At 34.6% G+C, this 18,658-nt stretch overlaps 1 protein-coding gene and 1 long non-coding RNA gene across 3 annotated transcripts; both read left to right on the top strand.

The window, feature by feature from the left end:
- Positions 1 to 10,970: 10,970 nt before the first annotated feature.
- On the top strand, positions 10,971 to 14,277 carry LOC118439022 (putative uncharacterized protein F40H6.5). Its single transcript, XM_035860030.1, has 3 exons — positions 10,971 to 12,723; positions 13,147 to 13,521; positions 13,865 to 14,277. Exons 1-3 carry the CDS (start codon positions 12,701 to 12,703, stop codon positions 14,175 to 14,177), a joined length of 711 nt encoding a protein of 236 aa, XP_035715923.1. The 5' UTR covers positions 10,971 to 12,700; the 3' UTR covers positions 14,178 to 14,277.
- Positions 14,278 to 14,634: 357 nt separating this feature from the next.
- Positions 14,635 to 17,498, top strand: LOC118439009. 2 transcript variants are annotated; one of them, XR_004837189.1, is made up of 5 exons: positions 14,641 to 14,722; positions 15,604 to 15,840; positions 16,148 to 16,384; positions 16,805 to 16,981; positions 17,108 to 17,498. It is a non-coding gene; the product is annotated as an uncharacterized LOC118439009 (long non-coding RNA). The 2 variants fall into 2 exon arrangements; XR_004837190.1 differs by lacking the exon at positions 15,604 to 15,840 and having other exon boundaries at positions 14,635 to 14,722.
- Positions 17,499 to 18,658: the final 1,160 nt, after the last annotated feature.

Genomic DNA, 18,658 nt, shown 5'->3' with positions numbered 1-18,658 from the left:
AAAGTTGGTATTTATAAAATCCATGTAGATAAATACTTAATGAAAATTAATATTGTGAATATTTTGCAGGAACTTGGAACAAAATGGGGCATCCTTTTATGCCAAAGTTGCTCAGTATCGGACACTTCAGTTGTTGTCGAGTTTGCACAATTCAGTATTTCGACTACCCGCCATGCCGATTTTTGTCGGAGCGATAATTACGTGTGAAAGTTGTGCTTTGTATATTTTGATAACTTCGACAGACAAGGTTCCAATACCAATTATATTTTTATTTATTGTAGTAGCAATTGACGTCTGGATCCTTATTGTTGGTCCGATGAAAATTATGGCGAAACCGTATGTAGAATCTGTAGAATTTTTAAATTCTTTAAAAACAGAGAATACGTCGAAGTGGACCAAAAAGTTTGCAAGATCGTGCACCCCAGCTAAAATAATGTTGGGTGATGGCAAGTTCTTTGATGCGGGCACGCCACTTGTTGTTTGGAGGCAGACTATTGAATTGTTGGTTGCTTTTTTATTAATGTAGTTTCGGATTAAATAATTATAAATAGATTTATGCTACGGACATTAAAGTTAAAAACAATTTTGGTTTAATTTGTAAATTTGTAAATTTAAAATCTCCGCCATTTCTAGGCTGATTTTCAAAATTGAAAATGTTTTTAAAATCTATTGACCTGTGGTGTATACAAAATTATCGAACAAGAAATGACGGAGATTTTTAATATAGAAATTTACAATCGGTAGCATTAATTTTACTGTACGAACAATAGGACAGAAATAGGTTAATCTTGGAGAAGTTGACATTCTGCCCTGAATGTGTGACGATATGTGAAGCGTATTTATTGGCCAGGCTAAGCGAAATAACGAACGTTGAATATAGACAGTTTAATTGTGTTTCTATAGTTAGAAAAATATTAAAAGCATTGTATTGTATTTTTTATTGATTGCCTTTCTTCATGCCCATTTGGCCTATAGAGGTACATTAAACAATCCTAATTATGCTCGACGATTAGCTTATTATTATTGTCCAACTAATGATTAAATGCTAACTAATAATATAGAAGTAAAAGTATAAGTAAAGTAAACAAAGAATGAAAGTGACAGAATTAGGGCGAGAAAAATTTTGCAATGCAAGTCTAAATTTTAGTAAAAAATGTAGATCTACAGATATAAGTTAAGAAAATAATGAAAACACGAAGTTGAGATAAGATTTTACTATAAAGTTGAGTTACGTGTCTAGAATTTGGTAGTATTTATGAAAAAAAGATCAATTTTTGTAATTTACAACGAAATAAAATTAATTTGTTTGCTAGTGCTATAGATCAAATATAAAAATTACTATATCTTCAAAGTTTAATTGGATAAAAACAAGCTAAATTATATGTAAAATAAATAAGTGAATTGAGTAAAGAGATGAAGCAGAGTTAGACAATTTTAGTAACTTTAACTACTCACTATAAATCTGTAGGTATTTATCAAATGTTGGTTTATCATTATTAAGTATATGTAAGGCTTGGTCTATATACAAAGAAAAAAAGTTCACATTCCTGTAATAAAAGGACGAATTACATATTATATTTCGGTGAAAATTTATATGGTGGATGCTTATGTACTCACCTAGACATTTTTAGACTAACTTGGTCCATACACCCCTCTTCTTCCAATCTGGAGCAGCTTATGTCTCACCGACGGCATGAGTACTCTGCCACTCGTTTTGCCTACTTTCTTCCAGATGTTTTTCCATAGCTGACGAAATTAATTCAAATTTTTTGCTGAACTTATTCGATTATGATATTCTTGCACAATTTCCACAATCTTTCAATTAGTCTGGCCTGTTCGACGTTGGGGGCATTATTCCCTTTCCTGGCAGAATCAATTTTTTGTAATTTCAGAAGACCACATTGCATGGTAGGTAGGTTGCCATATCCGACCAAAAAAGTATATCACGATTTTTGATGAATGGGATCAACTTGTCTCTGAAACAATTATTGAAATATCGATCAGAGTTCAGTATAGCCGCTTTAACTATAGGTTTCGAGACACTCCCGAAAGGGTCAAGAACTTGCCATGTCACGTATTGCTTAACAAATTTTCCGTTAGGTCAATATATTCACTTATTAGTAAACGTTTTTTATTAACCTAGATTTAAATATTTTTTATTAGGTTTTCACCCCTATTTCTTATTTTTCAGTGTGCTTTGGAAACAATCTAGCTTTACGGGATTTAATGCCCAACTTATCAGCTTTAAATCTGTGCAAAATTGTTTTCGAAATATGAAGTAGCTGTGTCACACTTCACTCCGATATGGCAGGACACTTTTTGTACATGTTTTCTACTTTCTGCAATGTTCATGTTCTTGACATGTTCTTGACTTTGAGTGTAGCTACACAAATATAGCGATTTTATTTTTTTTTATTTCTGCATTCCCCTTTGCTTCAAACCTATAAAGAATACTTCAAATAGTTGACCTTGAAATTCCTTCACATTTGAAGTGACCTTCACTCATTCTATCATTTACTCCTTCTTCTGTAAATTAGTGCAATCAGCTGACGCTGACTCGTTATACATACATGAGAGGGATATGATACTTTTTGAGTAAATGAAGCACATCGTTCGGCTTCATTCCTTCATGCTATTGAGTTTCATCGTTCTTCCCTTATTAATTTCACTACATCATAACATAATTCTCAATCATTTCCTTTCAATCATTCGATGAAATCTTACATTTTCATGTAACCTCATTCCCTCATCGTGAATTAAGCCTTCATTTCTCTAAAATGAATGAAGTTGCACAGGTATGTGAGTGAGTGATGGCTTGTGGGGTGTCGTTTCTAACGTTTAAAGGGTCAGGATATCTCATTATGATATGTGCGAGACCCTCCGAGCTTCCCAAGAGGGGGCGTGGGTGGTCAAAGGTCAAGGTCACCCTAGGTGACGTGGAGATAACGATAAGATAATGGTGTGTGGGGTGTCGTTTTTAATGTTTCCTGTATGAATTCGGCAACAAATTTTAATTAATTTGTTTTAAGGTGAATATCCCCCTAAAAAAATCAGCAATTAACTTAACAATATTTTTGATCATGGTTTGCTCAGGAGTACAAATGTCAAATCTGCTAACCTCAAATAATTTGAGATGAGTACCCCTAAAAAATCAGCGCTCTTGTCTTGTTGGGTACGTGAAGGAATGCCCGTGAGTAAGAAGGTTACAAGAATTGAGTAAATGAACCCTCCTGATATAGTTATTACGCACAACTTAATTCCTAGTTGTGATGTGTATACTTACCCTTTACAAAGTTGGATCTGCTTGCACAAGTTACACTGCGATTCACAAAACCTGAAGATGCCAGATTTAATGCGATTTCTCAGAAACTATTGATAAATCATCCGCAATTTTTTCACCAACAATGACCACCATAGTTGCAACAATGCACACCAAGTTTGGTACATTTTGAATTATTTACAAGAAAATTAGCGCAAAAATTCAGAATATTGGTGGCGCATAAAACCTAAAGATTTTTGTGTTTTAATTAATCTACACACTTTACTTAAAGAATTGTATAATGTTTACAAGTCAATATTCGGTATAACTTCCATTCTTAGTAATCACAGAAAAAATTCTATTTTTTATGGACGCTACGTGCTTATTTATGACCCTGAAAGGAATTTCATTCATTTTTCGATTCTTGCTTGTTTCAGTTCGGCCACCGTTAAATATTGGCGATTGTTGCCATTCACGAGACGTGACAAGTATCCCCAAATATTTTCAAGCGGATTTAAGTCCGAACTTCGTGAGGGCCAAGGCAGAAAATCGATTCCATTGTCAGCGAACCACTTCATTAATGACTTCGAAGCATGACACAATGCACCATCCTGCTAACAAACTACTTTTTACCTAACCTAATTATATATTTGTACCCTTCCCGACAACGGAGTGCAAATCTATTTCTTCTCCTTTATCGTGGCTCGCGACATTCCTCAATAACCTCAATAATTGTCCTTCGCCTGCTAGTGCTGGCCTAACTGACTGCCTCTCTTACAACACGGGGCAGCCGTTATATAGGAAATACGTACCTACTTGTATACCTATAGAGAGAGTTCGTGACTTACATTGCCAACAAACTACACCAACTCCACCAAAGAAGACCAACCCAAACTGGTTAATATGCATACTTGAACAACTTTGAATTAATGATGACAACTCATCACATGATCAGGTTTGGAGGTATAATAAATATCCAAAATCGGAAAAGGCTTGTATCGAAACCAAGTCTGGCCAAGCCAAAATCTCTTGGTTGGCTTGGAGGCATTTATAAGCAAAGTTTATTCCAAATTCAAAAAACCGGAACCTCTCTAATGAGACAATTATGTTATCCTCTTTTACACACACGCTTCACCTTCGTGGGCTGCAATAAATATCACTATCACCGATTTTCAATTTTTTTAATTCAAATATTATCTTTACTGTTTAATAATTTTGATTAAACTGCCGGTGACTATTTTTTTAAGGAGTAAGCCTTCCCGTAAACTATTTCCACACAAATACCTCCTAGCTTATCATTATTTGGATGACAAGAATAATAATCATGAAGAAATTAGATGATAAGATTTCTCCTCTGCTTGCTGAATAAAGCTAAATATTTAAAATTAGAAATTGACAAAGAGCTAAGTGCAAAAAAAGTATGTATGAAAATTGATTATTTTTGATATCACTTATTTATTGCATCGAATCAATATATAAAATTCAGCTCTCCACATTAAAATTAACTATCCAAATAATTTATCAATATTTTTTCGTTAAAAATTAAATTTTGACATTTTAAATCCATGTTAACCTGCCGCAACGGATAACGATTGAAGGTAGATCTCGATGGAATTGGAATTACGTAATCCGTAATCACGGGAGAAGAAGCAGGTAAAATTTGATTGACCAATTCAATCTCAGGCTTTACAACGACATCGTCATCATCTCCAGTCAAATCAATTAATTCGATTACTTTATCTCTCCTAGTGTAACACTGCTCCCGCCATGCTCGCATCTTTTCAAATTTTAGAACTCTTTCGGCACGTAATGTTTTCTTGTTGCGTATTATTTCTTCCTCTAGAGATGTCTTCGATTCAGCGGTAGGAGCGTCACGTGACGTGTTCGGATAAGCAGGTGAATTAAGAAATTTTACGTCACATGATATTTTCGTTTCAGCAGGAGGATTGAGAAATTTCATGTCACATATCACAATTGAGGGTAGTGTCACTCCAGGAGAATTTGGAACAGGTGTCAGTCCAAGGCCAAGCATAAATAGTAATTTTGATTTTTCGCGCCTCCAACCTGTAACGGATTGATTGATCAATTCCACCGTTCTCGACACTTTGAGACAAGGACGTTTCTTGTGCTGTTGACATTCCGTGGCGGCGAACCACCAGTTTTGTAAACTGATATCCATTAACACTTTAATAAAGGCTGACTTGACTTGACTTGACTTGACCACGATTGTCCAGAAGATCCCGTTGGAGCGCTGGATTCAAAAATATAAAGTATAATTTGCAAATGTTTCTATCGACTTGCATTCATAATCTTGCAATTAGCAATTAAGAACATTAAATTTTACTGTGAAATAAATAACTACCCCTCCAACAACCCCAATCAATCCTGATCAATATATTTGCAATTTTTAACTCAAAACTTCCCATTGTAATATTTGATTTATCTAGTTTCCAAAAGCAATAAATTAACCCTTTGCCAATAATTTGATCATATTACGAAATGGCGTAACTTATAATCAATTTTTAAAATAGATAGCCAAACTATTTAAAATTGCGTACCTAGGAGGTTAAGTAATGCAACGAGTATCTTCTTACTTTACGATAAATTGTTGGTATGATATGGAACAAAAACACAATCGTTGGTAAATTGTATGTAATTGTTTGTGCCATACTTATTGATTGAATATTGCAAGGAAATATTAATGTGAGTTATTATAATGACGACAATTGTGATGATAACAGATTGGACTGAAAGACAAAAAGTTACTGGCTGGTTTTGTGGTGAGTTTTCTGATTGGAAACGAAGCCAGGGCGATATTTACAACGTATGCAAGATTTTGGTCGGGTTGACTAATCCTGCAATGCTACGTAAAGAAAGCATGATTTTTGGATGTACATGTTTATTGGAGACTAGTCTTTTGTGCCCGTCTAGCGGGCACAGATAAAAAATATAGGGAATGTTGGAGTTAATTATAAAAATAATTAAGAAGAGCCAGGATCCAAGTTCAATCATATAATAAATATTCAATACATATTTTTTTTGATGAAGGCTTGTAAGATTGCTAGCATTAACCTAGAACCAATAGTCTTTACTAAAAAAAAGACTAAGAAATTTAGAAATTTGGGAACATGAATTTTAGAAATTAGAAAATAAGAATGCATAAGGCAATATATACATCATACTAATGGCGAACGCTACGAATTACGTGAATGAATTACTTGGCCACGTAATCTGTATGCTTTCGTCAGTAGAGGTGCCCAAGACCCAATAACACGGCAGTATGGGAAACATAAAACTGTCATTGAGTGAAGCGGACACTTCAAAATCGTAGATTGAAAGAGTCCACGGACATTGTAGTCTTACTGATGCTAAATTGGCATTGCAAAATAGTTGAATATAGTTAAAATACTGTCCAGGTCATACTTTACGTTTCGACTCCTAGTGGTTGTGGCCAGGTCACAATTCACGTTTCGACTCCGAGATGGTGTGGCCAGGTCCCAATTCACGTGGGGACACTTAGGGGTTGTGGTACAGTGAGGGGTCATATGGCGATAATTAGGAGGAGTGGGGTCAGGCTAGTATATTTTCTTCGTCAGTAGTGTTCCATAATCCTAATAACATGGAAGTATGGATATCACGATACTGTCATTGAGTGAAGCGGACAGTTTAAATTCGCAGACAGACAGACTGCACGGGGAAATTAGTACTACTGATTGAGATATTTATAAAGTGTTTTTCCACGTGGTGGAAAAAGGGCAAATGCCATTTCAAATGTGGGAAAATGAAGGAATTTCCGTTTAAAAATAATTTTGTTACATTTGCAGACGTCGGCAGTAGAATGGACGTATTAGAGGTATAAAATTATTGATTGATTGATTTATTAATAAGCCTTATTGGGGCCTCTATGGGCCCATGAAGGCACTTGCAATGATATACATAATTGATATATAGAAGTAAAGAGGAGTTAATATAATATAATATGTGTGGATAGTGGAAGGTAATAAATTAATAATTCAAGCCTTATTTTTTACAAGAAATTGTTTTTAGAAAAGCTATGCTAGCGCCGTACATTTTGACCTAACCTGAATAAATTTTGATTTAAATTATATATGTTCATATATAGAAATGTTCATGTATAGAATTATTCATGTATAGAATTAATCATAGAATTAATCATATTTACATATTTCATTATTACATTGTGACGTCTTTTATTATGCATAATTAGTCATGCCCTTGTTGGGTAAAAACGCATTTAGATTACGTATGTATTAACGTATATTTTTCCCTCATCCAGGATATCAAGTGACCAATGTCACAATCTACGCAAGTTATCCACGTAGGTTATAAGGAAATCCAATAGTGGATTTTTCTGTCCTCCAAACTAATTTCGCTTCCCTTTCCTTGTAAATCCTGTATAAATGCACGCTTGAATAGAAATAAAAGTAGTAAGAAAATCAACTCTGATTACTCCTCATTATTACTGTTGACACACACATCAACAATATATGTAAATGTTGGTAGTTGGTCTCGATCCTGATCAAGGTTCCGTAGGATGTGGGTTGACCCGTAGGAAGTGGTGGGGATTCCTGTAATGTCAACAAAAGGGGGTGATTAGTATTGTTAGGTATGTAATCTTTATTTTAGTGCATTTGTCTTTGGAAGGGTATTAAATTATCAATGAGACGTTGTAGGTTGACTCCGTTCGATAGACGTACATATGTAAAATTAACCGGTTAAAACGACTTGGTTGTGCATTTAACTATCCTGGAGAGAATGAGGTTTTTCCTTTGTAAGTAGAATCGGCGTTGGATTCCGTCTCCGCCGACCTTTGTGCGCGGGTATGCCGTCTACCTAAAGTTCTACTAACACTTTATTTTTCTCAAAGCTTCCAGAACATTCTAGAGCATGACGAAATTTTACCTTTACTTGAGAGGCTTCATTTGACCTATGAGAACTGCTACATATGCCGTTTTCCAGGTTAGCTAGGTTTATTTCGGAGACTGAAAGATTTTTGAGTAATCGCGAAGGGCATATTTAGCAATAGCAGACCCAATTGTCATTAGGGGAGTCGGCAACTATCCTTTAATGTGCTACCGACGGTGACTGTGCTATTCCTCCTTGATGGGTATTCTGGTCACCCAACAAAGTACATTCATGACGAAATTTTCATAAACCAAAGGATTTAACAATAAATGGGAAAAGTGATACGTGTTCATACTTACAAAAGTGTGCAACAGTGTATCTGCTGTTAAAAAACAGCTGCATAAAATTAGTTCATAAAAGTGATAAAAAGCGTTAAAAAACACCAGCCATAAATCCGGAAAAGTGCATAAAAATGCATAAAAGTGCACAAAAATATTTAATTGTTCATAAAGCATTAATGTTACATTTTGTCGACATATTTGTTTCAATACAAATATTTTGTGCTATTTCATGAACTTTCTTCGTCAATATCACCTTTCTATAAAAGTATTCATTTTTTCAACTTTGAATTGTAATTTTCACTTTGCCTTAGTGGCTTGGATAGCTCAGCATATCGCAGCGCCTAAAAAGAAACACTGATATAGAATAATACTTTGTTCTTGAGAAATAAATTAAATTAAAGAAAACAAAAAAGGCTATGATAAGTAATTAAGTGAGTAAAGTAATTATACAATTTTTATGGGAAATTTGTCATCTCAAAGTCCTGGCCGTTATTATTATTATTATTATTATTACTATTATTATTATTGCGCTTTCCCCTGCATTTAATGCATATGAGACTGCAAATAAAAACCAACAATTATAATGCTAATCCCTTCCAGTATCAGAACAATCCCAACATTTTTCTCGTCCTGGTTTCACAGTATAATATAAACTATTCTAAATCATAATTGTCTTGAAACCGGCTGCTCAACCACTACTGTGCAAATAAATAAACATCTTGAAGAATAGACGTTATGACTACATTTATGAACCGTTTTTACAACAGACTAAAATAAAAACTACTTTTTAATAGATTAAAATTGACAATTTTCTGACGATTACAAAGTTCTTGTTGAGTTGAAAGAGAGAAAGATGGGGCGAGCGTAGCTTTTGCTGAGCTCGCTGGCGCTCATCTCAACTTGCCTCAAATGCAGAACTTACATGACTCAATTTTTACTTAACAATCTATTTCAATTTTCTTAATAAAGAATGAAAAAACTAATCCTGCTTCAAATTTTCAATTTTGTGTTATTCGAGCTTGTTGACATGGTATTAAATTTCATTATTTTTGATATCGTTTCTTTATTGCAATGAATTAATATATAAAATGTAGCTCTCCACATTAAAAATTAACTATCCAAATAATTTATCAATATTTTTTCATTAAAAATTACATTTTGACATTTTAAATCCTTATTAACCTGCCGCAGCTGATAACGATTGAACCTAGATCTTGATAGAATGGGAACTTCCGCCGTAATTAGGGGAGGGATCGAAGGACCAGGTAAAATTTGATTGACTAATTCAATCTAAGGCTTTACAAAGATATCGTCATCATCTCCAGTCAAATCAATTAATTCGATCACTTTATCTCTCCTAGTGTAAATCTGTTCCCGCCATGCTCGCATATATTCAAATCTTAGAACTCTTTCAGCACGTAATGCTTCCTTGTTGTGCATTATTTCTTCGTGTAGAGATGTCTTCGATTCAGCAGTTGGATTATGCAATTTCATGTCACGTGATGTCTTCGATGGAACTAGAATTGGTAATTTTACGTCACATGACGTGTTCGGTTGAGCAGGTGAATTTAGAAATTTTACGTCACATGACGTTTTCAATTCAACAGGTGGTTTTATGTCGCGTGATGTCATCGAATGAATTGGAATTGCCAATTTTACGTCACGTGATGTTTTCGTTTGAGCAGACGTATTTGGAAATTTTACGTCACGTGACGTTTTCGATTCAACAGGTGGTTTTATGTCGCGTGACGTCTTCGATTGAATTGGAATTGTAAATTTTACGTCACGTGATATCTTCGGATGAACAGGTGGATTAAGAAATTTTACGTCACATAATGTGTATTTTACGTCACAAAATATTTTTGATTCAACAGGTGGGTTCAGCAATTTTATGTCACGCCATGCCATCGATTGAATTGGAATTGGCAATTTTATGTCACATGATGTTTTCCATTCAACTCGCAGATTAAGCAATTTTACGTCACATGACGACTTCGATTTAACTGGAATTGGGAATTTTATGTCACACGATGTTTTAGATTCAGTAGGCGGATTAAGAAATTTTATGTCACATGATATTTTCGATTGAATTGGAATTGGGAATTTTATGTCACGTGATGTCTTCGACTGAGCAGGTGAATGTGGAAATTTTATGTCACATGATATTTTAGATTCAGCAGGTTGTTTAAGACATTTTATGTCACGTATCATAATTGATGGTAGTGTCACTCCAGGAGAATTTGGAACAGGTGTCAGTCCAAGGCCAAGCATGAATAGTAATTTTGACTTATCCTCCCTCCAACCTCTATCTGATTGATTTATCAATTCCACCGTTCTCGATACTTTGATACGAGGACTTTTCTTATGTTGTTGACGTGCCGAGGCGGCAATAGCTTCTTGTAATTTTAACAGTTTTACTGCCCGCGACGGTTTCTTCCGAACACTTCTTCGCCTGCGGACTCTGGTTTTGCGTTTCCCCATTGTGAATTGGAAACGATTTTCAAAGTTGTCCTAAAGTGAAAAGTTGGACATTCAAAGCTTAGTATATAATTGCTACAGGTGTTAATGATTAAATGAACAAGCACATAAATGCATATAAGCACTTACGAACAAATGGCAGTACCACGCCGGTAATAATGATGTAGCAGGCCACGATTTTCAAATAGATCCGCTTGGAGCACTAGCTTCGTAAATAGAAAGTAAAATTTGCAAACGTTGCTTTTGACTTGTATTCATAATCTTTCATTATGAAATTTGCAATTTAAAGTATAAAATTTTACTGCGAAATTAGAAATTGCCCCACCAACAACCTCAATCAATACAGATCAATAAATTTGCAATTTCTAACTAAAAACTTAAAGCCTCATTGCAATCGTAATATCTTAAGTAGTTTTTCAAATGCAAGACTACATCCTTTTAAATTTAACTTTTATTTTAAGAATTTCATCATATTACTAAATTTATGACACAATTTACAATCACTTTTTAAAATGGTCAGCAAAACTATTTGAAAATGCTTACCTAAAAATTCTTAAAGAGAAAAAGTTATGCAACGAGTATCTTCTAACTTCACGATAAATTGTTGGTATGATTTTGGACAAAAACACAAACGTTGACAAATTGTGTGTAATTGTTTGTGCCATACTTGTTGATTGAAATGTTGGTAGGAAATATTAATGTGAGCAATAATGATGACGACAATGGTGACGATAACAGATTGGAACGAAAGAATGAAAGTTACTGCTGGTCGTGTGGTGAGTTTTATGCTTGGAAACGAAATCAACCAGAGGTGAGCACAGCATGTGAAGGATTTTGACCGGGTTGACTGTAATTCCTGCAACGTTGGGTACAAAACGCATGGTTTTTTCCAGTACACGTCCATTAGGGATATTCAGATATTTATAGAGTTTATGGTTGCCCCCTAGAGGAGAATGTACAAAGGATATTTCAAATGTTGGAAAATGAGGGACTTTCCGTTTATAAATAACTTCAAGATGTGTCATATACAGAGGTAGGTAGGAAGTAGCATGGACTTATTGTAGGCATAAAGATCGGGTATGAGTCATACCGTTGACGTATATCTAGAATATTCTAGAATTCTACTTTCTCTCTTTCTCAAAGCTTCCAGAACATTTTAAATAATGACGAAATTCTCATACATGGAAAGATTTAAAACCAGCTGTGGAAAGTGATACATATTGATTTATAAACGTTCTTATTTGTAAAAGTTTACAACGGTAGTGTTACACATATTTATTTCAAGTAAAAAACGTTAACCAACGTTTTTGTGGAATCGTTCGTGCATACGAAATCATTCCCTACTATTGCACAATATTCAAATTACAAAGTATTGCGAAACTTAATTGTGCGTCATGAATACAATTAATCCCATAATTAATTACATTGAGGTATCAACATATGTAGGTATCCAGACATCGGCAAAACATGTGTCCATTATATTTTGATGTCCATACGGACAATTACTGTGGATGGTCGTGTATCCTTGCCGATATTCGAAAATGATAAATTGAATGTACCTGACACAAGCGAACGTAACGTTGTCATAATTAGTTGATAACTCCTTATCTTAAACTTACTCAGCAGCATGTATGACGTTAGCAAAGTATGAACCTACTTTTGTCAGACCACTGTACTAAACTTATCATTATGATTTAGCCAGTCTATTTACCAGGTTGGGTTGAGTTTACCATCTGGAAAGAAATTGAAAATCACCATGTCTGTCATTACGGTTGCGTTGTAAGTAAAAATTTATTTTTACACGTTTAATTCCAGAAATTATACCCAAAATAATTTAGTAGTAACAAAAATTTGCCACCAACTGTGGCAGTTTGGAAGAAAATATCCCTCGAAATTCAAATTTGTTATCGTTTAGAATATAAACATTTACTTTAGGAGTAGAAGATTTGAATTTCGCGGAGGTTTTTGTTAGCAATTCTACAACAAATTTTATCAAGCACGGTAGAACATCACAGTAATTTTATTTGGTAAATATCATTACCAAATAATTTTGATTATTTGTATCGTTCCTCAATTACAACGAAATCAAATTCTTATTTAATTTGTTAAGAGACTAAAAAGTGCCCTACCCATAATTATGCCACGAAACATTGCACATAAAATTTGCTTCGGTTTACCCTGACTATAATCTTTTCTCGACAGATTGGCCACCTTTATATGGGGAAATTTTCTCTCAAATTTACAATCCTTCGATCTCCAAATCGGCGGATTAAATGCGTCTGAACTTGCCGATTTACGAAGTCTCGCCGCACCAGTGGAATCCAGCGTTCGAGAAGAATTCGGCGCCTGGTCGGGCACCTGGGTCGTAGAGCTGCCACAATTCGGAGGAACTGAAAGAATGCGGCTCTTATCTACCCCTCCGATAAAACATGCGGCACCGTTCCTCGCCAAAATTAAGACGTGGGGCTATCAAATCACGTTTTATCAGAGTTATCAAGAAAAACAAGAAATTTTCAGGCAGAGTTGTGTCTCCGTCGAAAGTACTCCGTCTCTCGTTCATTCCTGGATATTGGAGAAGTGAATTGATTAATTATTTTATGGTCTGCGGATTAAAACGAGATTCTAATTCAAATTTTTAGGGTAAATTAACACTAATACAAATTAGATGATCGATCCATAATAGATTTTATGATCAAAGTAAGAATTTAAATTTTATGGGTTTACGAATTTATTGATCCGGATTGATTAAGAGATCCTGGTATCGGCAGAGGTGTCTGTTTAACTGTCGGTAAAAGTTAAGAATTTGATGTCGTCTTAATCCACAGATCATACCAATATTGCAAAAATTTGTGCAAAAATATTTTTCTGCGTAATAAATCTTCCTTGATTTTCATATCCTTCATTTCATTTATTTTCATAGAGACGCCGATCTCGTCATCCTTCCACCTCCCCCATCTCCGACGACGACACTCTTCCCCCCATCCACGTCCACCCCCAGTACGACGACAACCATAATCTCGACTTCCAGTACCATCATTAACACGACAACTACGCTCTTCCCCGATTCAACTAACGGCTCGACGTCAGCGACAACGCCCCAGGATGTATCGGATAGCACAGTTGGAACTTCGACCACTGAAATAATATCGACAACACCAAAGGCTGCAGCTTCTCGGATGAGTGGCACCTTTGTCGTTATTTTTGCAATATTTGTCACCATATTAATTTTGTAAAAGTAGTGCGATTTTGTCCCAACATTTTAAAATAAGAAACATGCTACAGCATTATCTTGATTCCATGTGGTAATAAATTGCTACAAATTTATTACTAGGGTAAAACTCGCAACCATCTGTCATGCATGCATTCATTCCACCATGTTCAACAAAGATCGGAAATATTAAAATGTTTTTAGCTGAGTTGACAACTGTGGACAAAGTTGCAAAATTTTAAATATATATACTGCGTAGAATTACCGTTAAATCTCATAAGCACTTATCATCATTTGCAAATCGTTATCGTTTTGCACAAAGTATTGCGAAATATTTACTTATGCCAGACAAAACCTCCCAACACGTCACGTTACAATAATTAAATTCTTGATAACTCCTTATCTCAAATTGACTCACGTGTGTCAAATTACCTTGTGCAATGAGTCAGAATATACGTTTTTTGTTCGGTTGGTCATTCTGGTTTAGACTGCTTGACGGGTTGGGTCAACCATCTGGAAGGGATAGAAAATCCGAGGTGTGGAAGCCATGTCTGTCATTACAGTTGCACTGTAAGTGTAAATTTGATTATGACATACTTATTGTTAGCAGTGTTTCGTTTATTTTGTGTTTAATGCATTTCTTGCACTGAAAAGCAAGATATGAAAGAAACCAGAGGTACAAGAAACGAAAGAAAGCGCAAGAAATAGAACGCCATCTAGCAGAGGGCCCAATGAACTATCTAGGCGGGAAGAGTTTCTTGCATCCTTGCGTTTCTTGCGAGTGAAAAAAGTTAACAAAACCACTCTCTTTCAGGTGGTTACCTGCACCCGAAACACTTATACTTGGTTACTAACAATTAAAAATGATATTTACGGAACTTGTATTTACAAGAGGATTAATTATTACTGAAAGGTTTCTTGGCGGATTAGTAGAATTTCTGTGCGGACAGCATTTAGATTCTCGGATAAATAAAGAATTTTATTTCAAAAGCAGGTTGGGGTAATAGAAGTATCAGGAATATCAATGCCTACGTAGACCGAGCTTGATAACATTGATGGGGCAGCAAATTCATTTTGTTAGCAGGCTAAAAACTGCCCACACGACAATGTAGCAGCTTTGCATATCCGTCATGGGGTTAAAATGAGATCAAGTTTTTGATTAAGACTTGAATTAAAAAAGAAGGATCAAATTCTGGTAAAATTAAATCATGATTAAAGTGAGGATTTAAATTTTTGTGGGTAAATTTACAAATGTATTAATTAGTATTAATTAATTTGATAACTTGCAATAAAAGTGTGGAATTTGATCTCGTTTTGATTCACTAATTAATTAGAGTAGAAATAACTAAACTATAAATGTAAAAAATATTGTGAATCTATAATTTTAATTTTTGAAACTTTATGAAAAATGAGAAATTATTGCATAATTGTGAAATTAAAATTGTAATTAGAGCTCCAATCTGGTCAAGTCGTTGCAACTTTGTGAACAAAAATTGAAAGTTTTACTCGAAAAGAAGCAAGAAGCTGTCACCGAATATGCGAAAACTTGCGACAAAGCGGATTTGAACATGAAGCGGTTAATGGCAGGGGAAATGGACTTGTTATCCTTTATCCAAGCCGAACACGGCGATGAGAATGGAGATAGGGCAGAAATGTTGGAGGATTTACAAGACGATGCAAAACTTTGTGTAAGGGGGCATGCATAAATTTTATCGTAGAAAATGAGAATACATTACGAGTTCGCATGTTCGTATGACTACAAAAATGCTTTACGAACTAGCCTAGCAGATGCGCAAGTTCGCAAATGATTTATCTAGCTAATTTATGTGGAAAAATTTAAATTTAAATATTTTAAAATTCCAAATAATTAATCTGTTTTATTTGATAATTCCACACTTTTTGAAAAATTTTGCAATATTTGGCATACTCACGTCAGCAGTGTTGCTTAAATCACATCACACTATGATTTATGTAATATGTAATTAAATTGTTCAGAATGACCTGAAACCTGACATGATGGGTGCCATGGAGTTGGTAAATTCCACGACCAGGGAGATGGACAACGTCGTCCAGATGGGTGAAGTATGGGGCAAGCATGCGTTAAATGTAAATATCAAACTTGGACTTCCTGCCTTCAAACAGGTCACGGCCGGGCTGCCGGTTGATTTAGAGATTTTAGAAAAATTGGTCAAATTCCATGTCAAGATTTAAGGATTGAGAAATCTTGTGCTGGTAAGTGTGCATAGAATTTGTGGAATATAATTGTTTGTAAAATGCAAAAAAAAATTATTCAATTTACCAAATGTAAAAAAATCAAATTTGCAATTTGCAAGAAAATGCATGCAAAATGCAAAAGTAAAAAAAAAACAATTTGTCATGTGCAAAAAAATTAAATTTTCAAATCCAAAAAATTAAAATGCAAAATTCATAAAAACAGCAATTTGCAAAACCCCCCAAAAATGCAAGTTACAAAACGTAAAATTAAAAAACCTATATATTAAGTGGAAAAAATATAATTTGTAAAATGCAAAAAAAAATCAAATTTGCAAAATGCTAAAAATGCAATTCGTAAAATGCAATTTGCGAAACCACAAAAAAATTCAATTTACAAAATCCAAACCAATGCAATTTCCAAATTACTCAATTTCACAGCTGGAAAAAATTCCCGAAAAGAAGAAGATATTTGAAAACGAACTTTCCCAAGAAGAAACCCTGCTAAAAGATTTCCTCTCCTTGTCAACCACTTCCGAGCAAATTCTGAACATTGTACCAGGAACGGATGCATTTTTGAGAAAGGCGACCAAAAATATGAAAGCGGCTAATGGAATTGTAAGTTTAAATAGCAAAACTTTGCAACTTAAAATCAAGTCAATTTCCACAAAAATTTTGCAAGCTTAAATTTTTTGCGAACCTTACCAACTACAAGTGTAAAATCATTTATTCTTTTCTTTTCAGCGTGACAGCGATATTCTCGCTAAAATGGACAAATATCGCAAACTTACCGACGAGCATAAAGCCCTGAGTGACAAATATTCCATGCATATCAGCAAAGTCAAGGAAATACTGCAAAAAATTGGAGAAAACGAGGAAACCATGGAAAATGAAAGGGTTGAGCTTTGAACAAATAAATGATAATGACATCAATACGATTAAATATTTAGGCGTAATCAAATTTATAGTCTTATAATTAAATTATTGGAGTAGCGTGTTACAAAGTAATATTTTTAAACATTTAAAAATTATTAATCCTTTGTACATATTTGGTAGTTTTTACAAAATTCAGGATTTTCCCTTCGAGTTGGGCTTAGGGTTACGCCTGGCGAAAAAAAGACGCATAAATAAATCTGCAAAATTGAGACTATTGTGAAAATTTGCAGTTAATAAATCAAATAAATATTTTAAATGGTTAAAAATCTCTCACAATTTTATTATTCCAAACTCATCCCCCTACTTCTTCGATCTATTGACATCTCCACTTCCCGAATTCGGATCAACATGCGGTTTCTCATGATATTTTAAATGTTGCCTCCTCTTGAACGATATATCACACCGGGTTCACCCATACTTTCTCACAGCATCATTGTTGAATTGAAGAGCTTTACTTTTGCTTATTTAGGCATGCTATACCTATAAATAATCATTCAAGAATGTTTCCTTCATAGGAATCTAGCAAATTGAGCATTTACTTACATTTCTGGACGATGCAACTTCACCCAAAATTAATTAATACAGGTTAAGAAAATCAACTTTCTACAAGTGATTTAAATAGGTTCAAATAAAATTAAATAATGCGGATTAACTTAATTAAGCTAAATTAAATTGGCCTAGCAAAGCGAAACGTTCTACATAACAGTACAACACATCTAGCGAAAAGACTGAACGTACCGAAAATACCATTTTTAAGGAATATTAAGCCATAAACCAATTTAGTCCATCCCACAACAAACATTTTCCTAACATTACCTCTACATTCGTACACACCTTCAATTAACGAAATAATGATCATTACACAATATATGACAAATGTAGAAATAAGATTGTTAAACGAGATGAATCCATCCTTTTCTGATTTCTCTGCTTCTTCTTTCCTCATCCTTCTCTCATACACGAAGTAAGTTTCCCACTTTGTCCATAAATCGACCAAACCGGCGTCAATGATCCCTTGAAACGTTTTCTTTACCTCGTTAGCAAGTACCATGTCGATCCAATCGAACTGGACCCACGTCCGTAACACGTTTCGTACAGCGTAACATGTTCTACCATCTGAGTTATCTAAATCTTCCAAGATATCCACTCCCTCTTGAACTTTGGCGGAAATGGCGAAATTTAGATTTTTTTTGGCCAACGTTTTCAGCGGGTTTTTTGAATATGCGTCAAATACTGTATCGTTAAGTCGATGAAGTAACTTTTCCCTTTTGAAATCATCGTACAGCACAGATCTCGCTAAATTGTTGAGGTACACATCGTCCGAAGTATTTAGAGACAATGTAAACATTATTTTGAAAT

The sequence above is a fragment of the Folsomia candida genome, unplaced genomic scaffold (genome assembly GCF_002217175.1).
Source record: "Folsomia candida strain VU population unplaced genomic scaffold, ASM221717v1 Fcan01_Sc029, whole genome shotgun sequence".
Taxonomy (NCBI): Eukaryota; Metazoa; Arthropoda; class Collembola; order Entomobryomorpha; family Isotomidae; genus Folsomia; species Folsomia candida.
This window is presented reverse-complemented; position numbering and strand designations above follow the sequence as displayed.